Source organism: Callospermophilus lateralis, chromosome 4 (assembly GCF_048772815.1).
Source record: "Callospermophilus lateralis isolate mCalLat2 chromosome 4, mCalLat2.hap1, whole genome shotgun sequence".
Lineage (NCBI taxonomy): Eukaryota > Metazoa > Chordata > Mammalia > Rodentia > Sciuridae > Callospermophilus > Callospermophilus lateralis.
Genome location: NC_135308.1, coordinates 69,075,422 through 69,101,110, shown reverse-complemented (window position 1 = coordinate 69,101,110; position 25,689 = coordinate 69,075,422). Strand labels below are relative to the sequence as shown.

The following is a 25,689-nucleotide window of genomic DNA, read 5'->3' as shown; positions in this document are numbered from 1 at the left end:
GGAGGGGCTGCAAGACCAGCGAGCACTCTACATCCAGATAAAAGCCCCTGGAGGAACCTTAGAGATTCTCCCCTCTCCCCACCTCACACACAATTTCTCCTATTATTAACATCTTACACGAGCGTGGAGCATTTGTTATAACTGAAGAACACTATTGACACATTGTTATTAGAGCACCTCTACAGTTCAAATTAGGGCTCTACTCTCGTTTTGTACATTTCTTGGTGTTTGACTAATGCATAACATCATGGATCCAGAATAGTGTCGCTGCTCTAGAAAATCTTGTGTGCTGCAGTTGTATTTTGTGTGCCCTCTCTGCAATCAGTTCTCCTCATTGTGCAGCTAAGTCAGACACTGGACCAAGTGTATGTCACAAATGACAGCATGAAGGGATGTCAGGCACATACATCTAGCTCCAGCGTCTTGCAGAGTCATGTTCATTGTGAAAAGCATTTGCGGAGCTCTTGGCTGTATCGCTGGCATTGGCTGACTTCATGTACTCCTGGGTGATATCTGTCACCTGCATCTGCTGCTGATAAATCCTGCAAGCCCTTCAAGGCTTCTTTCTCCATTGGTATTTTCCTCCCAGTCATCCTCTTATCAGATCTCTCTTGCAAGGTTCTTTAGAATTCTTAATCTCAGCTGGGTACAGTGGTGCACATCTGTTATCCTAGCAGCTCAGGAGGCTGAGGCAGGAGGATTGCAAGTTCAAAGCCAGTCTCAGCAAGTTAGGGAGGCTCTGTCTCAAAAAAAAAAAAAAATTCTCATACTCACTCCAGCTGTTTTAAACGCTAAACCCTCAGCTATGCATGTTTAATTACACTTTCTCAAACATTTGTCATTCTTATAAAAATCTTTATGCTCTTAACTATATAGGTAGCAAAAATTTAATGTTATGCATTTGGAAAATTAAAGCTTATTTTCAAGTTAAGTACTTAGCACTCAGATGCCTGCCCATCAACTGTCAGTGTCAATATAAATTCACACATGAGGTCCCTAGAAATCACTGGAAGCTTGGGGATTCAATGGCAGGAAAGGGGGGAGTGAAAATCATTCACTGTGGAGGATCGTGGAGGAGCACCTTAACATTTTATGTGGTTTTGAACCTGTTTTGGGGCCCAATCTCCCACTTCACTTGAGTTCTTGGCTCCCTTGCCCAGATGTCTTAGAAGCAGACCTTCCTCTCTCGGGCCCTTATTTTGGAAAGGCTGCTATGATGAAAACAAACGGAAAAATTTGTCTTGGGGAGGAGAAGCTGGAACATACCAATAGGAAAGATAGAAGGGAAGTGAGGGAGATTGACTCCATGGGACATATTGGTTCTTGAGTAAGTGATGGTAAGTTCTTGAAGTAGTAGAGAACAGTGGTGACCCCAGCCAGGGCCAGGGCCACCCCTGCAGGGCCATTACTATGCATGTATTCAGGTATGTGTATACGTATATTTGAATATGTGGGTGCGTGTGTAGTCATGCATGTATCTTATAAAGTCCTGTGGCCTTGAGAATCACCCTCAAATCTCTGGGGCAGAGCTTGGAAGGGAGGAAATGAGGCTTTCAGAAGAGCTGACCCTCTTAACGAGATAGGGAGTAGAATGGAATTCTTAAGATGAATTCTAGATAGGGAAGAGGAATGGGAAGGAAAGAGAGGGGGCAGGGGATTAGCAAGAATGGTGGAATGTGATGGACATCATTATCCAAAGTACATGTATGAAGACTCGAATTGGTTATCAATATACTTTATATATAAGCAGAGATTTGAAAAATTGTAGTATATATGTGTAATAAGAATTGTGATGCAAAAAAACCCACAAAGTACATGAATAAAGGCATGAATTGGCATGAACATACTCTATATACAAAGATATGAAAATTGTGCTCTATATGTGTAATAAGAATTGTAACGCATTCTGCTGTCGTGTATTTAAAAAATAAAATCAATATAAATAAATAAATAAATTGTGTATATCATCCTGATTCAAAAAAAAAGAGGGAGAGACATACGTACTGACCTGGAAAGATGGTCAAATAGACTTTAGCATGGACAGAATGTGCTTATGCTAAATTGTATGCCCTCAATGTTGACTTTTTAAAAGAACATCTATCTATTACATGAATTAATATATGAATTATATGTGTGTGTATAATTATCCCCCAAGCTACAAATATTATTTTACCTTTGGTAACATCTTATCTCCACAGGGCAGAGCCTATATAGGAGATATTCACCTTCTATTTCATATATTCTTCATTGATTAATTTTTTAAATCAACAGACTGAAAATAATGTGTTTTTTTCCTTTTTTATTTTTCCTTTTTTATTTTTCCTTTCTTATTTTCCTTTAAATCCCGACAACACAGAATGTGTATATCAGGATCTAGGATTCTCTTGGGAAAGTCACCCCAAACACCTTCCAGCATATCTCACAGGGCTGTTTTGAGCACCAATGGACAACAGATGTTGTGAGCATCTATTGTAGGTATGAAGTGCTGGACAAATGCAAAATCCATTCTGTTCAGTAAACTGCAGGTTCCCTGAAGATCACGGCTGAATTTTTTCATTCTTATGCTTCCTTGAAGATTTTCTACAAGATATTACCATGTAATAGGCTTTGGCTAAATAGTGTTGTGTTCATTGAATAGGTAGTACATTAAAGCAAGAGAATCTGCTTGGATATAAATAAGTGTATTTTTGTTTTGTTTTTATTTGTTACCTTGCTGGAAAAGGAATCCAGGGCCTCACTGGCTCTATCACTATGCTACACCCACACCCCCAAAAGCATGTTTTAACTGACAGGATGACAAGACACATAGAATGACATTTTCTGGAAGGTTACAGCACCTCCCCAGAGAACTTCAGAAAACAAGGAACAACCGTTTGTTCTGGACTTAGATAACCATCTGTCTGCATGCAGAGGTCACCCCTATGACAGTGAGGTACCGGTGAACCCTTTCTAACCTGATGGAGATAGATCATGAGAAGGAGAGGCACAGGGCACAGAAGTCTGACAAGGTCTCTCATTGGTGACAAGACAGAGTCTCAAGAGAAGACTTTGAGCCACACTAGACTACCTCCCCTCCTACCTGTCTTCTTTCATCTTGATTCCTCAATATTTTTCACCATAGCTAATGATGGTCAAGCCAATGTTACTTTTTGTAAATTGTTGTCAAGTCTTTTCATTGAGAAAATATGATCTGGTAGAGATAATATTCCTCAATACCTTCTCAGAGTGGATTCTGAGAAAAAAGAAGACAAGAGATGAAGGAAATGGGTGAACTTGAAGGATTAGAGACCCCTACCATCCCCAATTCATCTTTAGAGCTGGGTCCTCTGAGTGGAAGTGCAGGGCCTGGACCAGAGGCCTCCACACAGGGGGATTCTCCTGAGGTCAGAGCAGGGGCTCCCAAGGCAGGCGGATAAGCACGTTTGCACACCTGCCCTGAGACCAGCCTTTCTGTTGCATCTGGCAGTCACTGGGAACTGAGGATGGGGACATCCCGAAGTGCAAATCAGCAGCCTCCTCCATGAGCTTCCTGTTCACATCTGCCATCTGTTTCACTTTGGGTTCCTAAGGTCGCAGTAGTTCCCAGATCCTGAACCGTGGCCAAGGTGGCCTCTAGATTCAGAGACAAGGAACCCACACACCGGTGTCTTTCCCCTCGTACTCTGGAGCTTCAGAAACCACACCACAGGCTCCAGTTAAAGGCTGTTTGTGGGCACAGAGCACTGACCAACCTGGCATGCACTACTCAGATTTCATAGAAAGGTCCATCTTAATCTGCACGCAGGCTGGAAACTCTGGAAGGGAATGGGACAGTGAGCAGCCCAGTGACGGGGCCTTGGTTTCTGTGTACTAATTCCAGTGTGTGGTTGAGACTCAGAGCCTGTTCACTGATAAGTACTTAAGTATCAGACACTCCCAGGTGGCTCTGCAAGGAAAGGCACAAATAGCTGTCCTTCACCCCTGTAGATTTAAGATTAGCCCTGGGATGTTTGGGGTTTTAAAGTTCCCCGGGTGATTCTAATGGGAAACCAGGTCTGGAGCCCTTTGGTAGGGAGTTTCAGCCAGGGAGGTGGAAGTTCTGCCTCTCTGCATGCAACTGGGTAACTCTCATCTTTGCTCTCAAATGTTCTATATTACAAATGCAAAGAATTATTCTGACAGTCTTGCATTTCCCTTTACTCTCTCCAAGTGGGAACTGTCTCATCACCACCCCTCCCTCCCCGGACCCCTTAGAAATAAACCTACTCCCAGGAAATAAACCCACTCCCCAGGCCACACTCTGCCTTCACAACCAGCTGCTGTGAATTCACGGCTTTTCCTTGGAGGAAATTCTTTGGAAATGTAGTGATGGCACAATTCTCTTTCCTAATAGCAGGAGTTCAACTGGTCAGGGACATGTCCCCCATCCACAGTCACCCCAGGAACTCCTTTCTGGACACCTGCACACCCTCCCCTCTGTGCCTTGGGTGCTGGTCAACACCCTGCCCCTTGTACAAAGCTGACTCTCTCCTTCCCCAAAGCACCTTGAGTCCAGCATTCACCCCCAAAATCTCTCCCTTGTGAATACCTGTGGCATTTCTTCACATCCTAGTAATTTAGCTCTTACATAGAACATGGCCATGAGCAAAGTTTTTCTCAGCTTAACCTTATTGTCAACCTCAGAAGATAAATCTGGTCTACTTTTTATTCCTGTAACTCCCTCTCTCCCGTCTCTCAGAGAAGTTTCTCAGTAGCTGCTGATTGCTTCACAGGTACTTCCCATCCCTCTACCATTTGCACCGAGAAGAGGAAATGCAGGGTTATCAATTGGCAAATGTTTCTGAATGATGTGCATTTCAATTCTGAAAGCTAGCTGTTTCTTCATTTAGCTAAACTATGATGCTGTATTTATAAACCATTCTGTGACTTCTATGAAGGAAGTCTGTTTTAGATATAAGCACTTAAATGTTATCCATCTTCCATTTAAACCCTAGAGACAAGCACATATATGCTAGAGACATACCCTGGGTAAAATTGTTGATTTACTAGAGAAAAGCACTCTGTCTCATTGCTACTTGTACTTACCAAGTGTCATAGCTCTGGCTGTAACATACTGGGTGGGCTTGCACATCTTGCAAAGAGCTAAGCAGAGCTGAAGTCAGACCTGGATTCAGAGCCATCCTTTTCCATGAATTAGTTGTGTATTTGTGCAAGTTACTTAAGCCATGTGCTCCAGTTCCCTCATCTCTATAAAGGGAATAATAGTACCTCCTTAAAGGGTTATTCTAAAGATTAAGTAAATTACTACAAGCACTAAAAAGGAAGTGGAAGGATAAGTTCTTGAGCATTTGCTGCCCTTGTGATTCTTACTAGAGAAGCAGCACAGGGAATCAAAAGATCCTGTCCTTCCTCTACCAGTTATTTGCTCAACCGACATCTTCATCTCTTCACAAATAACATTAAAATAGTAACAATACCTGAAGTACCTCTCTCATAGTTTTCAGTGAAGTTAAAATGAGCTAGCTGATTTGAAAATACTTTGCAAACTATAAAAACCTGTACCCCCGTGGGGTTACAAAGGCCATTTCTGCTTGCCCGAGTCTGTCTGATGGTGCATGCTTTGTATGATGGTTACTTAATTTTATCTGCCTCCTCCATTAGATTGAGACAGGATCATATTTCATTCTCTTTTAATTAACAACAATGTCTAGCTTTATGCTTTATTCTTATCTGTAGTATATGCTCAGTAAAATGAGAAACTGAAAGAATGGCAGTCTTCCTGGGGCATGATTTCTGGTATGTGTTCCTGTAATTTGCCTCTCGTTGGACTGTATGTGCTAAGACCACCACCGCCACCACCACCACCACCCCACGGCCACAACCCTGGGTCAGACGCATAGTTCCACAGGACATTCCTGGGAGCATCCTCTGCAAGAAGGCACCAGTCATAGAGCTAGACACCCCGTGTGAACACTCTGCTGAGGGAGCTTCCAGCACTCTGCCCGCCTTTGCTCAGCCAGCAGCCCTGCTGATCCCCATGAGCCTCTGATTTCATCTCCTGCCTATTGGAGAGACCAAGATTACCAGTTCAGTTACCCTAAATCTCCCGACTAGGGAAACTGAGAAATCGGACCTTGGTATTTTCAGTAACCTCAAAGCCTTGTTTTCCTTTGCCCACTTTGAAATCTTTCCAAATGGCAACTTTGGGTTTTGTGTCCCCGATCCCAGCTCGAATATCTTTCCTGAGGTGGGAGTCTCAGCGGATGCCACTTGCCTGATGGCGTCACATATCTCTATATGGATCAAGACACCCACCTGATGCTGCACACACAGAAAGCACCAGGTACATACATGGCAATTGGAGTTAAAAGGACTGAGGAAACCAAAATGAGTAGACTGGGTGAGAGATGACCAGCCGAGGAGGCGGGATACTACATGACTGGAGCTGGATTTTTTGGGACCGCTGGCTGCCTTCACATTTCCTGGTGGAAGTGGGACAGGTCATCAGATGACCCAGTGTCATAGATAACTTTTGCCCACACATCACTCACTTTTGGGAGCACTGGTCTGAAATTGAGGGGTGTGTGTACGTGTGTGTGTGTGTGTGTGTGTGTGTAACTGACGTGCCTTCCGTGAGCCTCAGAAGTCTCTGCGCTTTCTTTGAATGGCTGATTACAACACAGAGGATGTGGACAGTGGAGTTTTTCCTGTTTGATGTCACGCTGCTACCCTTTAAAAGTCTGAGGGGGGAAAGGAGGGAATCCAGCCTAGGATCCTCACTCTGCTATTTGCCAGAACGGAGAAGACAGGGCTTGGCCTGGGGAGTCAAGGAGGGAGTGTCAGGTTTCAAACTCAGTACTAGCCATTCAGAAAGCAGCGATGTTGGGGACCCGCCTCAGGCTCCTGGTCTGGGCTCTGTGCGGTGTCTGCAGCACACGCATCATCAGAGCCTATCCCAACACCTCTCCACTGTTGGCCTCCACCTGGGGCGGCCTGACTCACCTGTACACCGCCACGGCCAGGAACAGCTACCACCTGCAGATCCACAGGGACGGCCAAGTGGATGGCACACCCCATCAGACCATCTACAGTGAGTAGGGGCTTCAGGCTGGGAAGTTGGGAAATGGAGGAACTCTCCTTTGTCTACCTGGGGAGGAAACCTTGGGGTAGACCAGAGGGCTAACCCAGCCTGGTAGCCTCTTTGCCTTGAACCACTTAATGGTATCTGTAGGCTTTTTGTAAAACCTTAGGGGCGGGGGCAAGATGGTATTGTGGCACATGCCTGGTGGCTCCAGAGGCTGAGACAGGAGGATCTTGAGTTCAAAGCCAGCCTCAGCAATTTAGCCAGGCTCTAAGCAACTCAGCAAGGCCCTGTCTCCAAATAAAATATAAAAAAAAGGGTTGGGGATGTGGCTCAGAGGTTAAGTAAGCACGCCAGGGCTTAATCCTCGGTACCAAAAAAAGAAAGAAAGAAAGAAAGGTATGCCACCTCCCTAATTAGTATTTACTAATTTCTTTCAACACGAATAATTTAATAATTTGTCTTGACTAAAATACTCTTCCCATAATAGAAACCACTTGCACTTTGCCTTATCCCAAGATTAAAAAAAAAAAAAATGTACAGAAAGACAGACAAGGTGTCTAAAAGGAAAAGAAGCCAGATAGATGATCAATAGACACTAAGTTTTAGCTCATGAACTTTGAACAGGGCTAACTAGGGATGTTATGAAGATTCCTGTATCATTCCAAGGATTGGAATAGATGAACTCAGAGGTTCTTTCCAACTCTGAGCTTCTAGTATTCGGATTTTGTTAAAATTATTAAGAAGAAATGTATTAAAGGCAGATTGCCCAGATACATTGTCTTGGTGAGTCTGACCAGGTATACAATCTATTTGTCCACTCATCTGTCCATCCAGGCATCCATACATCCATGTATCCATCCAACAGGTTTATGAGGTGCTTCAGTGGTGCCCCATATATTTCTCAGTTCTGGTCAGTAGAGCTGAAAGGTGTCTAATCAGTAACAAATTGAGCTATCTGCAAACTCATTGACAACATGAGACAACCAGAATGTTTTTAAAGATTGGGTTTGATGAAAGTTGGATAACAGTCCACAATAGTCTGTCAAGTAGCTGTGATTCAAATGACCGTACTTTGCTGTGTGCCTAGGTAAGAGACAAAGGAATTAGAAGGGAGATGGGTATGAAGAAGGGGTTCTATTTTTGGAGAACATGTTAAAATTACTCTAAGAATTCAGAAAAATACAAGATGATCCAATGTAGCTCAAGCAGAAGAAATAAAAGAGCAATCAAATCTCTATTTCAACAATGGAGGTGTCTCATGCCTATGACCTTGGAAGGGCATGGGATTTGGGATTCAGTTGTCCTTTAGGTTATTTACTACCTGTGTGGCCCTGAACCAGTTACATTGGAGAATGAACTCAACACTAGATGCATTAAAATGACTAAGAAGCAAAATGGACTGAATGGACTTCAGATTTCTGTTTGCGTGCGCGCACGCGCGCGCACACACACACACAATTCTGTTTAGGTTTGTTTTGTCTGACATACAAGCCATCCAAGTATTGTTTTTTTCGGGGGGAAGATGAACACACTAGCTTGGGGTGGGTAACTCAGAGTCAGGGCTACAGGAGAGGCACCTACTTTCCCTAATTTATATGTAAGCTTTGGTGATGTTCCATCAGTTATCAGGTGTATTTTAAAAAAAAGGAAAAAAGTGTGCATTAAGATTAAGTTATCAAGAGAGGAAAGAAGAAACACTAATGCATGTAGATAAGTCTGGTAAAAGATTTTGGATAACATCATTGATAAACATAAAGCAGTGCTCTCCACACTGATGGAAAAGAATGTTATTTTCCCTTCCCAAATAATGATACATTTCCAGTGAAATCTGATTCCTTTTACTATTGTGTTTTAGTAGATCACTGATTAAGGTTGAGTGTTCAACCCCTCTTGGGGTCACTGATCTTAATAAAATGAAAGTATCTATGAGATTCTACCAGAGCCCCTGGGGTTCACTGAGCTGAAGTCAGGGGGCTTCCCCAGTACCTACACACTTGTTCCACTGTGAACAAGTCCACCCTCCTATTCTCCATTAACCTAACTCTGTAGAAACAACAGGAAATAGATGCTCATTACTATTAATTAATATCCCATTCTTTTTTATTCTCCCTGAGGTGTTGGGGATCTCACGTATACTAAGCAAGAGTTCAACCACTGAGCTGTACCCCCTGCCCACGCTTAGTTAATATCAATTCCTCGATCCTAATATTTTTGCTTCCTCCATTCTCCAATTCTTCTGTACTCGAAGCTGAACTACTCAGGGTCTTTAAGCGTTCTTCATAGTTTATCTTTTGAGGCGCTCAAAACCCTTTACATTTGCAATCTTATTTATCACATACTGGCTATGAAAGTAGAAATAAGCAGATAATGTTCTACTTTTTAGCAGAAATTGAAATGAAACAGTAATAGTAACAATTACTTTCTAAATTGCATTTAGAAAGCTCTTTAAATGGGTGAAAACTCATCTCATTACATCCTCAGCAGGACTAGAGGTGGTTTAAACACCTCCATTTCAGACATGAAAAACAGAAGTTAAAGAATGTAGCTGGTTCAGGGCCACACAGGTAGTAAATAACCTAGAGGACATCTGGATCCCAAATCCCATGCCCTTCCAAGGTCAGAGGCATGGGACACCTCCATTGTTGAAATAATGTTCCTTAAGCCTGCCAGGTGCCAACGGGGAGAGCAGGTGACTTCCACGACCAGAGTGCTTTTTTGCTTCTTTCTGCTGAAATTTCCCTTGGATGTGTGCAGACTGAGAAAACATGCCTCCTAAAAACACAAAGGGAGAAAATCCATCTAAATTACATTTTCTAAACTTTCACACTGGCTTACATTGGTTTGATTCAAGAGCCTGTGTACCCCACCCCACTCCACCCCAACCCACAGTAGCTGCAGGTTGTTTTCTACTGGGATTGGCCCTGGACCAGGAGCATATGTCCAGTGCTGGCCCCAAGCATCAGACCAGCATGATGATCGCATGTGGGTTTGGCACAAACAGCAGGTCAGCTGCACCATGATGCCCAATACTGTCAAGGCCCTTGGCAACCATTAACCCATTCAATCCTTGTGATAACTTACAATGTGGGCAGGACGGCTGTATTTTTGTTCATTTCACAGGTGAGGAAACCCAGGCTAAAGCAAAGTTACCGGAGCCCACAAGTTCTTAAGTGGTAGAATTAATACCAGAGTCCAAGTCCTGGGCTCAGTGCCTCTTCCCTGCACCCCAGGGGCACTGAAACTTGGACCTACAGCATGTATTTTGCATTTTTGTCTTCTCATACTTGTGATGAATCCTGCTTTATCATTTAAGTTGGGATGCTTCTACTACTACTAAAATAATATTATTAACAGCAATACAACAGCTATTTTGAGAATTGAAAATGTGAAAAACACTTAGACTGCAACCACTCCAAAATCATTAGTAAGTGTAATTTTTTTTTCTCGATAGGACTGAAAAGCCATAGGGTGGAAACTACCTCTTATATATTCCTTATGTTTTTCCTCAGAGTTTAACCACAAAATTGACCATACATTTGAGACACATAGACAGTCACCAATTTGGAGGAATTTAAATATCTTCTGTACCTCCCACACCTCACCACACTTTCCAGAAGCTTCCCTGGAGGCTAACCTTCAGTCAAATAAATTAACTGCTCTTCTTGGTTCTCTTCTGTTCCCCTCCTTCTGGGTTTGCTTCCACCCTCCATCCCTGTGTCCCTCGTCATTCCAACTTCAGTCCACATCAGGCTCAGTCTAATCATTGCCCAGCCACTCTCCCCAGAGGTCTTTGTATTGAGCTCTCACAGGGTAGGAGAGGAGCCCCGGACTTCAAGTCACCCCAAGACTCCCCCAGAGGCTCCACCACTTGCTAGGCACAGATGATGGGCATTTACAACCTCTCCAGGGGGTGTTTGCAGAGAACAGATTCTAATTCCTGGCTGAGCAACCCCCCTTAACCACCACCATGGGGTGGGGTGGGGGGGCTGTCAAATGAAGTCAAATGAGATGCACACAGAAATCCCCTGGTAGGCAAAAGGAAAGGTTTGGGGTTTTGTATGTTTGTTTGTTTGTTGATAGGAAATGTGAGACTCTCTAAACAAGCTAGATCCCTGAAAGACATCTTAGCATAGAAATAAAAAATAACAAAAGCAGAAAACTTGGGAGGACATGTCCACTACCACAGACATTAAGAGGTATTCGCCAGGCAAGGGGAGAAATAAAGTTCAGGTAGAGAGAGAGAAATGTGTGTCGGGCACAGGAAAAAGAAAGTGGTGAGGGGCTGGGGCTGGGGCTCAGCAGTAGCGCACTTGCCGGGCGTATGAGAGGCACTGGGTTCGATTCTCAGCAGCGCATATAAATACATGAACAAAATAAAGGTCCATCAACAGCTAAAAAAAATATTAAAAAAAAAAAAAAGAAGAAAGTGGTGAGCTCCATTGGTCCCCATACAGGTAAGAAGATGAAGTGGGAGGTGAATGAGCAGGGAAAGGGGCCACAGGAAATGAGGGGGAACAAGCAGGAAGGGAGTTATGTGAAGTCTTCCCCACAAGGAGGTTTCATGAGTCTGTGACCTGAATAATTTTCTCCACAGGTGCCCTGCTGATCAGATCAGAGGATGCTGGCTTTGTGGTGATCACAGGTGTGATGAGTAGGAGATTCCTCTGTATGGATTTCAGAGGCAACATTTTTGGATCAGTGAGTTTCTTTTTATGTTGGTCACCATTTGCAATTATTTCTTAGGCAGAGGATAGACTTTCTAGTTTAAAGGCTCTACTTGCAGTGTCCCTGGGTGATCTGTTTTCACTTAGTACTTTATTCAGACTAAGTATCAAATGTGCAGCTGTATGGGGTGGGGGTTACAGCCTGGTTCTGCGGCCCAGGCTTCCTCCAGTCTGTTCTGCCTACTATTTCCTACTTTTGCATCTAGTGTGGCCCCCTGAATGTATTTGTAGGTTCTTAGGTTGTGTGAATTCATGCTTCAACATAGTTTAGAAAACGTTGAAAGGCCAGTGGTGTCTTCTGTAATCTGGTACCAACTGTGACCTTCGGCAAGTCCTCTCACTTCTCCGGTCTCTTCCCTTGGAAAAAGTGAAGTGGAATGGACCACATGATCTGTGATGCTCCCTCCCATTAAAGATCTCTTAATTAACTACCTGTGCGCTAGTGGGGATCTCTGGTCCTTAAGACTGGTAAGCACAGGGTTTCCCAAGTAAAGCTTGCTGTGTAGTCCAGAGGATTCTGAGATGGTCAAGGAGGATTGTTTACCCCAGGATTCTATTACCAACCAGCATACCCACTAGGAATTTCTTGAGAGTGAGGATTTTATTTTGTTCACTGCTGTGTCCCAGGACCAAGATCTATCTGGTCAGAGTGGATAAACACCGGCTGAGCCCATACAGGCATATAGATCATCCTCATCTGTACAAATATTTAGTGGAGTTTGAGGATTAAGTGGAATAGTATATAAAGGCCCTCATAGGAACTCAATAAAACCTAGTACTAGTAGTAGAATGAGGATTTAAACCCAATTCATATATTAGCAAGTTCATGTCCCTAATCCCCCAAGGACATTCTCTCTCCATTGTCAGTATCCTCATTCATGTTTGACCCAACACTACATCCCATCTTCTCCTTTCTCCAGGCAAGGAGACAAACACAAGCCAACTTTCAGCCAGAACAGCTCTAAAAGGTGGAAACTTGGGGTGGAGGGGATTGTTAGCCTTCCCTCCAGAAACTAGGCACAAGGAGTGTCCCCGTTCCTCTCTGGGCCCAGCCCCAGCGAGCCAAGTGCCAGGACTGTCAGGTCTCAGGCACTGAGTTGTAAAGACCCAGAGCTCAGGTATTCTAAAGACTGGAACCATATTCAGCTCCTGGACAGCTTGGAGTGCATTAGTGGAAATCCATTGTTTTCCAAGAAAGGAGCCAAGGGAAAGCTGCCCAAGCTTCGGGCAGGGTACACAGCGCCTGAGCCCTTGGGGGCCTGGGGTCAGGCCCTCACCCAGCCAGCCTTCACCCCCTTCCCTCTCGCCCCTCCAGCATTACTTCAACCCGGACAACTGCAGGTTCAGGCACCAGACGCTGGAGAACGGCTATGACATCTACCACTCCCCGCAGCACCACTTCCTGGTCAGCTTGGGCCGGGCCAAGAGGGCCTTCCTGCCAGGCATGAACCCGCCGCCCTACTCCCAGTTCCTGTCCCGGAGGAACCTCGTCCCGCTGATCCACTTCAACACCCCGACGCCGCGCCGGCGGCACACCCGGAGCGCAGAGGACGACTCGGAGAGGGACCCGCTGAACGTGCTCAAGCCCCGGCCCCGCATGACCCCGGCGCCGGCCTCCTGCTCCCAGGAGCTCCCGAGTGCCGAAGACAACAGCGTGGTGGCCAGCGACCCCCTGGGCGTGCTCCGAGGCAGTAGGGTCAACACGCACGCAGGGGGGATGGGCGTGGAAAGGTGCCACCCGTTCCCCAAGTTCATCTAGGGAAACGGGAAAGATCCTCCTTAACCAACCTTTCAGCCCACTCAGCTCTCTCTAAAGGACCCAGCCCCCCTCACACTCCAAGGTCAAGGTGGAGGTGATGCGTGCAATCCCTGCTTCCCTCCATTCCCTTTCCCGCAGGTCCCCTGAGAATCAGCCTTTGCCGCCCGAGTACTGGGGTTTCATTTCCCCCACCCTACACCCCGGCTTCTTGGTATAAGAAACCCCAACAGGTAAATGTCCCATTAAAGGGAAGAAAAGGGATTCCCAACCACCCCCACTTCCCTTCCCTATGCCTCTCCTCTACATCAGTCTAGCATTTAGAAAAAGCAGAGGCATGTTGGGTTTTCATGGTGTGGGGAAGGCGCCATCTAGCAGCTTCTCCAGCGCTCTGTGTTACTTATCTGGATCCTACTGGCATTTGAGTTTGCACACCTTGACATTAAGAGCTGAACCAGGCGAGTTGATGAGAACACTAATTTCAAGTTTTGGTTCTGCCTGGAGTATCTCTGGGGGAGAGGCTATCAAAGGAGACTGAGGCGGGCTGGTGGAAACAACATGGAGAATGCTCCTGGAACTGAAGCAGAAATCTCCACCCCTTTGCAGAGTGGCTGCGCTCTGCCTCCCTCTCTCCTTTTACACAACCAGAGCCAGAGGACCAAGAGTGTTTCTGCACTAGTTCCCAAGTGCCTGATAATTTTGCCTCATTCCTTGGCCCCATTTTTGGCTTTAATGAATTAGGCCGAAAGAATAAGATTAGTTTTTGGTTCATGAAAATCTACCCCACCTGCCAGGATTTTGCAAAAGGGAAACACATTCGCTCTCTCCTAAGAGGCATTTAATTATGCCTCTACTTGCAGGTTGAGTAATACCTTTGACATGAATTTCAAAAATGTGTCGGGGAAGGGGCCTAGAGATACTGCAACTGCTTTGGGTTGGACTTTCCATGGACTAAAAAAATATAATTTTCTTGTAAGTGAAGTGAAATCAAGGACTCAGGGCAAGAAGTCTAATAACCAGGTTATAGAAGAGGCAGAGGTGGCTACAGGATTAGTTACAGCACTCCTAGGCTGATGGCAGGCTCTCCATCCACTTGGAAGTTCCTGGGGCATTATGTGAAGAGAGCTTTTAGTCCTAGGAGCCCCAGTGCTGTGCTGAGGAAAAATCAGCCAGACTTTGAGAAAGCTGAGGTGTGCCGGATGGGGGCTAATGCTCAGCCCTCATCTTAGTCTTTCCCAGTGACTTAGACTCTTCCTGCAGGGTCCCTCTTTTCCTACCTCTATTTAAAATGACCACCTAAAGTGCAGAATATTAACAAACTAGATTCCAACTTCTTCCCACCTTTTATTTTTCCTGCCACCTTCATGTACCCAGACTAGAGATTGATCCATTCTTTTTCCTGATCAGAGAAACACTGGACGACGACTTTGACCTGATGATTTTGAAGGACTAGTTCCTATACTCAAACTGTGTAGAGCAGCATATACAGTGGGGCGTGGTGAATAATTTCTTTCATGGTTTTCATTTCCTGTTGGGGACATTGTCTTGTACAGTACCTATAGATGCTCTCCCCTTCCTGATAATTAGATGGGAAATCCCAAAAGGACTTTGGTAGAAAACTGATTGTAATCTCAGAAACCCAGGACCGCCATTGGGGGTCTTCTTTTTGGCAGAGCCAAGGTAGCCCCTACAGTTCTTTGTGTCCCTTAGCATATGGCCATATTTATTTATTTATTTGGAAGATTTTGACTATCACTCTGTATTTATAGATATTTATAAAAATGTAATCCCACCTTTTCCTTCCTTCCATTTAAAAGAAAAATAAAATTTCTCTCAGCTTCTGTTACTTTTCTCTGCATTACTACATAAAAGCATGTTGGGATGTGAGAATTAAAGGGTTTATGGGAGGGGAGCATTCAGAAAATCTGGAGTAAGGACAATCAAAAAAGGTTATCAGAATTTTTAAATATTCAAAAGTGTTTTTTTCCATTCATAAGCACACTTAATTTTGATTCATCTTAATCATTGAAAACAATAAAATTTTATCAATACTGGATTTCAGAGCACTCTAGCCCTAAAGTAGCCCCTTAAAGGAGAGAAAATTTCTAATTTGAAAATGCACACTGACACAACCACATCAATACCTCAGTAAACCAGGTGTTTTGCTGTGTTATTCAGCTTTCCACCACTATGACAAATCCTGAGATAAAAGATTTAATGTGAGTCATAGTTGGGGAGGTTCCAGTCCATGATCCAGAGGACACCTTGCTTTTAGCTCTCTGGTTGGGGGGCAGCACATCAGGGCATGATGCAAAAGCACTCACCTCATGGCCAGGAAGCAAGAGAGGAAGAGGCATCCCTTCAAAGGCACACCCCCAATGACCTACGACCTCCCACTATGCCCCACTTCTGAAATGTTCCACCACCTCCCCAAGAGTACCACAGGCTGGGGACTGAACCTTCAACACATGGGGCTTTGGGGACATGCAAGATCCAAACTATAGCAAATGCACTTAACACAGTGTTACAGTCCTGTGAGATGTGATAGCAGCCAGCAAGGTAGAGTCTACTTTCTCTTTCTGTAGTTAGTGTTCTCAACATTCCTTCTTTAACCTGCGTCCAGCTCTAAAAACCAGGAAGCAAAGATGCTTATTACACATCTGAATCTCTCCGTTCAAGTTCACATGGGCTCAAGCCTAGTTGTTACCTAACTTTAGCCTGCTTCTCGCTTTTAATAATGACTGTGGAAGAACTCAGCATAGGGGCCACCATTTTGATTGGCATTCAAATGACTTCTGACAAAGTCTACACACAGAATTTTGCTCTGATTATGTCCCTTTTAAGAGTCTGGGTGCCAGAGTCTTCCATATTACAGAGTAGAGCAAGGGAGAGTCACTAGATAGATATAGGAGCATAGGGAACAGGTTTTATTTCTTTAGTCACACAAAACAGACTTATCAAAGGCAGGTTATTACTGTTTCAAAAGCACTTTTTTCCCCCCGGACGTTTTATAAAAACGAATGACTTGGCCTCGGCTTGTAGGTTTTACCCCTCCATGGTATTTCAGAAATAAAAGGGATGGGGCAGGTGTTTCTTAACTTTGCTCCTGGATCACGCCACCTGAATACCTACAAAAGTAGGTAGAGCAGCACTAAAATGATCCTTTGGGAATAATCAGACTTTTGCTCCCTCATTGAAGAAGAGAAAAAAACCAAACTGAATATTTCCCACCCACAGACTACAAGAGTTCCTTTCTTTTCCCATAAACTTCTCCCTTACATAAAGAAAGAAAAGAACAGCTGAAGTTTAACTGAAAACAATTGGTGGGGTGAAGATAGGAGAGACTAAGGGAAGAAAAAAGTGAATATATCGTGTGTGTGTGTGTGTGTGTGTACATGTGTGTGTGTACATGTGCATACTCTTGTGTGTGGTGTGTAGTCAGTTTTATGATACATAAAAGTCTGCGTGATTACCAATCCTTGCTGAATAAAGATATCACTGTAATATAGGTGTTTGCTTAGAGACTTATTGTTTATACAGAACTTTTTTTTAATATCTTAACTCATTTAACATTGAATATCACATAGCTTTTCATTTCTAGGATAACTGACTCTCCCTCTTGCCAAAATTTATAAATAGAATAAAATACGAGGCAGTCCTTTCAAGCATGGAGTAGCACAGGACTATGATCCTTGGGAGAAAGGAGACTCACAAGTTGAATCCCATGTTTCCTAGCTTTCTACTTAGGAATACTTGAGAGCCTCAAAATAGGGAGCTGGGTCCCAGGCAGAGTGGTGATCGTTCTTACTGAGCTGAGAAAGCAGATGGATTTGTGGGGTAGGGTAGCTGGAAAGAGGGAGCTATGAAAAGGGGAGGTTGCAGAAGTGGTCATGAGCATTCACTGCAGGTCTTTAGCCAAAAACCGAGCAGCACATACACAGGTGGGGCATCCTAAGAAAGATCAGTGGCTATAGCACTAGGAGATGGACAGCAAGCCATGCCAGAGACCATACAACACTGAAAAACATGGAAGATTCACCAAGCCAGGTTAAAAGAACTTACTGAGTGCATCGACATTCAAAAACCTGTCTTAGTCTAAGGACTAAGATCTAGAGAAAGGAAATATACCCTAAAATTAAATTCAAAACTGAATAGACTTCCTCTAATAGGATTGTAATAAGAATAATACTAACAAAACTATAAGGATTGGGCAATAATTTATCTGACTGCCAGAACAAACTCAATACCCTTTAAAGGAAGATGTCATGATCCAGATTCAATACATGATGTCATCTATATCAATAACAGCAACGAAACTGTACATGAGAAGACATAGGGCAAACTAACCCACAGTCAAGAGAAAACAGTCACTAGAAACCAATCTAGATGTTAGAATCAGCAGGTAAGAACTTTAAAGCAGCTAGTGAAAATATGCTTGAGGATATTAAGAGAAGTCACGATCATAATAAATAAATAGATTGGGAATCTCTATAGAGAAAGAAAAAAGAACCAAATAAAAAAATTCTAGAATTCAAAAACAAACTATCTGAAATGAAAATTTTACTGAATGAGCTTAACATTAGATTGAAGATAAGAGAAGAATAGGTCATTTAAGATAAAGAATGTTAATATAAACTATCTTATGTAAAGAACATTAATATAAAATTGTCTTATCTGAAGAACAGACAAAAAAATAAATTTAAAATCGCAAACAGATCCTCAATAATCTGTAAGACATCACCAAGTTGCACAACAAATGTGTAAGCTGAGCCCCAGAAAGAGAAAAGAACAAAATGTCAGGAAATTAGAAATATTTGAAAACAAGATGATTGAAAAGTTCCCCAAATTGGTTTAACATAAATGTTCTGGTATAAGTAGATCAGAAAACTCCAAGCAAGAAAAATACAAAGATCATACTTGGATTGACCATATTCAAACTTCTGAAGACAAAAGAAAACACTGAAAGCTGGTGCTAAAAAAAATGATACTTCAATATCAGGGAACAACTATAGAGTAATGAAGAAATAATTCTAGATCAATTTTCAAAGACCATGAAAATCAGAAGACAATGGCATGACACATTGACAAGGTTGAAAGAAAAGATATCTATTCAAAATTATATAGGCAGGAAAAATACACTTCAAAATGAAGGCGTAATAAAAACTAAGGTAAATTGTTACTAGGCTGAAAATAAATTATACCAGATGAAAATTTAGAATTAAAGAAAGCCTACTAGAAAATTGTAAATTTAAATAATTTAATACATTATGTACTTTCTTCCCCTGATTTCTTTAAAAGACTGCTTAAGGCAAAAACTATGATACTATGGGTTTTATAACATATGTAGATATAAATATATGGAAAGGGCAAGTGAAATGATTTGTGCACATGATTATAACTATATGTGAAAGTAAGACCAGTCTCTAAATGGACTGATAAGTTATAATCCCTATGATGGCCACTAAAATAATAATTTAAAAAGAGGTATGAGTAACAAGCCAACAGAAATATTAGAATACAAAAATATTCAATTATTCCAAAATAAGGAAAGAAAGGAGGAACTGCAGAACTAAAATCAAATGGGACAAATAGAAGGTTGGTAGACTAAATCAGATCAATTCAATAATGACATTAAATATAAATAAACCGAACACTGCAACTAAAGGCAGAAATGATCACACTGGCTTAGAAAAAATATCCAACTATCTGCCTATAAAAGAGGCACTTGAAAGAATGAAAAGATCTCCAGCATAAACAGTGAGCATAAAAAATAGAAACTTACTACACTAATGTCATACAAAATAGGCTTCAAGTTAAGGAATACTGCTATAGAGAAACACTTTGTAATTATAAAAGGTCCAGTTCATCAGGAAGACGTTAAAGTCATAATGCTTATGTCCCTAAAAACAAAGAAACAAAATATAGAAAGTGAAACTGACAAAACTGAAAGGAGAAACAGACAAGTCCAAACCTTAGCTGGAAATATATACACCCCTCTCCCAGTAATTGATTAAGCAGGTAACAAAAAAACAGTAAGGATATAAGTGTCTGAACAACCTTGTTAACTAACTTCACTGAGTTGACATTTATAGACCACTAAATGCAATAACTACAGAATACATTCTCTTTCCAAGTACAAATCAATGTCCATCAAGATAGGTCATGTGCCAGGCCAATAAATAAGTCCCTATTGACTTAAAATTCAGAAGCTCTCCTGCCATTTGATTAGAGATCAATAACTGGCAGACACTTGGAAAATCCTCAAATATGTTAAATGAAAAATAGCACATTTATAACTAATACATAAATCAAAGAACAAAACTAAAATTAGGGAGAGAAATGAAGTACAGTAGATGGGGTAGAGAGAGAAGATGGGAGGGGAAGGGAGGGGAGGGGGATAGTAGAGGATAGGAAAGACAGCAGAATACAACAGACACTAGTATGGCAGTATGTAAAAATGTGGATGTGTAACCGATGTGATTCTGCAATCTGTATACGGGGTAAAAAATGGGAGTTCATAACCCACTTGAATCAAATATATGAAATATGATATTTCAAGAGCTATGTAATGTTTTTAACAACTAATAAAAAAATAGAAAATATTTCTAATAAATGATAATGAAAACAATACATCAGAATTTATGATATGGAGCTAACAGCGGTGCTTAGAAGAAACTCTATATTTTAAAAGCTTATATTAAAAAAAAAAGGAAGATCAAAGTCATCCTAAATTTCTTGGTAAGAAACTTGGAAGGGAAAAAAAAGGAAATTAGGTCCCAAAAAAGTAGATGGAAATAAATAATATAAACAGAAGAAATCAATAAATTAGAAAACAAATGAAAGGTTGCTTTTTTTAAAAAAACTAATACAACTGAAAAATCTTTAGCAAGGAATATTAAGAAAATATGAAATTCCAGTATGAATAATAGAAGAGAGGAAATCACCACATATCCTTCATAAATTAAAAAGATAATGCGTGAACTTCAAAAATAAATTTATGTTAAGAAATTTGACTTCAAGGAAAGGGATAAATTGTTTAAAAAGTGTGAACTTACCAAAACTGACACAAGAGGACAAAATGGCCCTATATCTATTTAAAAAGTTAAAATAATTACCAAAACAAAAATCCCACAAAAAAAACCTCCAGATTCAGATATCTCATTAGTGAATTCTAGTAAACATTTCAAATAACACCAGTCCTACCCAAATGTTCCAGAGGAGTAGTGCCTCCCAGCTTACTTTATAATGACAGAATGAACTTGATTCCAAAATTTGACAAAGAAATTACAAAAAAAAAAAATACAACTATATTGGGCTGGGGATGTGGCTCAAGTGGTAGCACACTTGCCTGGCATGCGTGCGGCCCGGGTTCGATCCTCAGCACCACATACAAACAAAGATGTTGTGTCTGCTGAAAACTGGAAAATAAATATTAAAAAATTCTCTCTCTCTCTCTCTCTCTCTCTCTCTCTCTCTCTCTCTCTTTCTCAAAAAAAATACAACTATAAATCATCCTTACAAATAAAGATACAAAATCCCTAACAAAATAGAGAAAACCAAATCCAACAATATATTAAAATGATAACAATACATCAGGACCAAGTAGGATTTATTCCAAGCATGAAAGGTTAACGTTTGAAAGCCAGTATCATTCACATTCACGTTTTCTCCCAATGTAACAAAACAAAGGAGAAACATCACCATCATCAGTCCATAGATGCAGGAAAAAGTTACACAGAATTTTATATTCATTTGTGACAAAACTCTCAGCAAACTAGGGATGTAAGAGAATTTCATCCACCAATAAAGTGCACCTATGAAAAACCTGCAGCTGACATATCTGAACATAGCTTAACATCCTGATCTTAATTTTAGGAACACGGCAAGAAAGCTTTCTTTCACTGCACCTGTTTTGCAGGTCCTAGGCAATGCAAAGGCAAGGAACAAATGGAATACAAATATTAAAATCTCTCTATTTTCAGATGACACCTTGTCAGTGTATAAAACCCTAAGGAGTCTACAAAGCAACCCTCAGAACTAAATTAAAACTAAAAATAATATGCAATGTGAGCAAATTCACTACACATAAAAAATAGGCAGGTGTAGCTCAATGGCAGTGTGTGCTTAGCATGTGTGAGGCTCTCGTTCAGAACCCAGCACCAAAATAAGTACGTAAGTAAATAGGCTGTTAAAAAGCAGCATGAACAATTGGAAAGTAAAAGTTTAATGTGAGTATTCCATCCATAACAAGGTCACATACTCAAGCACAAACAAAAACATAAAATAATTATGGGCAGATTTAACAAAATAAGTATTATGAAGCATCATGGAGAGAAATTAAAGTCATCAATACTTGGGGAGATCCATGATCTTCCTGATTTGGAAGATTCAACATTGCTAGGTCAGAGTCTCCACAGGCAGGCAATTAAATGGACAAGCTGATTTACAATGCACATCAAACAAGAGGACCTAGTTAGTTGATAGAACTGGCTACATACAGAAATACTTACAGATCTGTATCTGTACATGGTGTTTTAGTCCGCCTTTTCATCCCTGTGACCAAAGACCTGACAAGAACAATTTTAGAGGAGGAAAAGTTTATTTGGGGCTCCCAGTTTTGTAAGTCTCAGTCCACGGATGGCCAACTCCAGCGCTCTTGACTCAAAGGTGAAGCAGAACTTCACGTCAGAAGTGTGTAAAGGAGGAAAACAGTTCAGGACACAGCAGAAAGGAAGCAGACAGTGAGCTCCACTGACCAGGGACAAAATATATAGCCCAAAGTCATGTCTCCAGGGACCCACCTCACATCCTGACTGCCTAAAGGTACTCTCAGTTAATTCCTATTAGTGGGTTAATGTTCTGATTAGGTTTAGGCTCTCACAACTCAATTGATTTACCTCTGAACGCCTTCTCATTGTCTCTACATGAGTTTTGGAGGGAGACCTCATAGTTAAACCATAACACAAGGTTAACAGACACACATATTTTCTTGCTCAGTCAGCTGAGAAGAAGGCTTCAAAGAAATAACACTCAACAGAGTAATGAGCACACCTGACACCCAGACCTTGGTTTTAATGCCATTCTCTAATAAAAGGAACCATAGCTTTTTGAAGAAATGGCTGATTCAAGGACTGGGACACAAAATAAAGCAAGATGATCCTGGAGCGTCTTGTACTGATGGGAAGTATGGAAGTGCTAAAAACAAAAAACCAGCCTGAGATGATGGAGGTAGAGGCCAACTGAAAGAGTTCCCAATGGCTAAAGTGGAACAATATGAGCAACAACAATAATAGTATTATGGAATTTTAGCCCAGTATAAAACACCATTCACAAGTCCAGCTGATTCCAATGACTGAAAGAATACGTAAATTGACAGAAAGAGAGGCAAACCTTCCTTTCAAGGAATTCTGGGTAATTTCAGTTGTCCTGTGTCCTCAGGCTCCTCTAGACTTAAGCGTTTCCATTCTCTAAGTCCTCGCTCCTTGAGTGCACACATCTACTTCCTTCCAAGGAATGTTGTTGAAAAAGAGGGAAAAATAATCAATCCTGCTTCAGGGGAACCTGGCAGACATAACCTTACCCCCATAACTGAGGCCAACACCAACAATCAAATGAAACAAGTTATGTTTATAGTGGGCCCCTGATATGATGCAATGAAAATGATCTTTCTTCCAAAAACTCAGAATTACAGTCTTAATTCTGGGGAAAACACCAGACAAATTCCAACAGAGACAGCCAACAAAATATCTGGCCAGAATTCTTCAAAACTTCCAGGATCATGAAACAAATAAAACACAAAGAAAATATGAGACACTGTTAAGTCAGTTTTTCTGATTTGATGTTTATTCCCACATACATAAAATTGTGTATGTGTCTGGTGCTAAAGAGTGAGCTCAAAAGTTATACTTACAGGCACCCACAGAAAGATGGGGGAATAGTTAAGGAATAATATAGAACCCTGTTATAATTTGGCTCTGAAATGTCACCTGAAGACTCATGTGTTAAGGCCTGGTCCCCAGGGTGGTACTATTGAAAGGTGGTGGGACAGTTAAGAGGTGGGGCCTACAAGGAGGTTTTAGACCCTTGGGAATACACCCTCCATTGGGGGCATGTCCTCAAAGGAGAGTGTGGAAACTGCCCTCTTCTCTCTTTTGCTTCTTGGCTATGAGGTGAGGGCTTTCTTCCTCCACAAGTTCCTGCCATGATGTGTCACCTCAACTTAGGCCCAAAACAATGAGGCCAACCATGAACTGAAACTTCTAAAATTGTGAGCCAAAACAAACTTCTTTTTCTTTATAAGTTCATTATCTTAGGTATTTTCTTACAATAACAGAAAGATGACTAAAACAAGTCCCATTCAATTTCCAGGCTGGTGAGTGCCACCTGCCCTTATGGAGCTGATGATTACGCCTGAGTGTATTCATCTAGAAGATCTGGATAAAATTGTAATTTTTTCCTTAACAGAATGGAGATACATAATAGAAACATTTAACTTACAAATCCAACTATGTGTAAATGCAAAAATTCCTAAACATGCAAGTATACATAATATAAAAACCTTTATTCTAAATGGTATACCCAAACATTGCATCTCCTGCCCAAGTCAGCCATGAGATGAGCCTGATTAAAGACCCTGCTGTATCCTCAATATATTTTACCTTATGTGCTTCCCCTAATGAAAGCCTATAATGTGCTTGGTAGGACACTAAGAAATTTTAGATAGTTGCTATAGTTGTTTGAATATGGAATGTTCCCCAAGGATGCATGTATTGAAGGCTAAGTCCTCAGCTTGTGGTGATATTGGGAAGTAATATATCATTTAGGAGGAGGGCCCTAACGGAAGGAAAGTAGTTCACTGTGGAATTCCTTGAAGGGAATATTGGGAGCCTAGCTGCTCCCTCTCTTTCTTGCTCACACTCTTTCTCTGCTTCCTGGCCACCACAAGATGACCAATTTCCTCCACCACGCACTACCACCACGATGTGTTGCCTCACCACTGGCCCAAAAACAACAAAGTCAACCAACTGTGGACTAAAACCTCTAAAACTGTAAGCCAAAATAAACTTTTCCTCCTTTTAAGTTGTTTTTCTCAGGTATTTTGTTACAATTATGGGAAGCTAACACAATAGTAAAAATAAAGATGCCAGGTAAAATAGGCTTTTCATGGGAAAATAGTTCAGTTAAAAAGCATTAAAGAGGAAGCTGTGTAGGAAATTGAAGTTGAGGGAGTGTCCCTTCCCCTTGCCAGGCCTAGGACTAAACCCAACAGCCAGGGAAGACAAGAGAGGGTGAATACACAGAGCACAGAGAATGTTTAGGGCACTGAAAATGTTCTGTATGACACTATAATGGTGGATACATGTCACACATTTGTCCAAACCCACAGAATGTACACCAAGTGAACCCTAATGTAAACTGAACTTTTAGGTAACCATCATATATCAGTGACTTGTCATTGTTATAAATGGTACCACTCTGGTAAGGCATGTGGATGTTGGGGAAGCTGCACATGGGTGAGGCAGGGGATATACAGAAATTCTCTGTAAACTTCCTCCCAATCTTGCCATAAACGTAAAACTACTCTAAGGAAAAAAAAAAAATGCAGGCAAAACATTACAAACAACATGACAAAACCTTATTGGGTAAAAAACCCAGAAAAAATGATCTATGATGTTCACAGATGGGAAGAGGACAGTTCTTCTCCAAGTTAATCTAGGAACCCAGTGTCCAGGTTTGTCTATCACTGGGGACTCTGACCTGCTAATGTCCCTGGCTGTTTTTTCAAGTGGCACAGCTGCCTGCTTTGGCTGCCTCCAGCATTATGTTCTTATAGTGCCCCCTACAGTCTGTTGTCCACACAGCAACCAGGGTAAGGCTACTGAATAAATCTGATCCTGTCACTCTGCTCAAAACTTCCCAGCCTTCCTAACCTGCTTGGGTAAGAGCCCAAGACCTTAGCACAGGCCCCTAGTTGGGAGGCCCACAGGAGCTTTCCACTCCCATCCCATTCCCTTTTCCAGTCAAACCTCCCAAGCATGGTTCCTCCTGGGGCCTTTGTGCTGTCTGTGGGAAGGTCCTTCCAGAGATCATTAGAGCTCACTCCCCTGCCTGTATATGCTGGTGCCACCTCAGTCCTTCCTGTTCAT

The 25,689-nt window shown here is 41.8% G+C and overlaps 1 protein-coding gene across 1 annotated transcript; it reads left to right on the top strand.

Moving 5' to 3' along the window:
• Nucleotides 1–6,858: 6,858 nt before the first annotated feature.
• Fgf23 (fibroblast growth factor 23) lies at nucleotides 6,859–13,546 on the top strand. Its single transcript, XM_076852555.1, has 3 exons — nucleotides 6,859–7,069; nucleotides 11,658–11,761; nucleotides 13,103–13,546. The coding sequence occupies exons 1-3, from the start codon at nucleotides 6,859–6,861 to the stop codon at nucleotides 13,544–13,546; spliced, it is 759 nt and encodes a 252-aa protein (XP_076708670.1).
• The last annotated feature ends 12,143 nt before the right edge of the window (nucleotides 13,547–25,689 follow it).

Bases quoted from the DNA above. Each gene is read 5' to 3' on its own strand.
- Fgf23 (XM_076852555.1), top strand. From the start codon at position 6,859: ATGTTGGGGACCCGCCTCAGGCTCCTGGTCTGGGCTCTGTGCGGTGTC. The intron at 7,070-11,657 runs GTGAGTAGGGGC...TTTTCTCCACAG, and splicing joins ACCCCATCAGACCATCTACA to GTGCCCTGCTGATCAGATCA. The intron at 11,762-13,102 runs GTGAGTTTCTTT...TCGCCCCTCCAG, and splicing joins GAGGCAACATTTTTGGATCA to CATTACTTCAACCCGGACAA.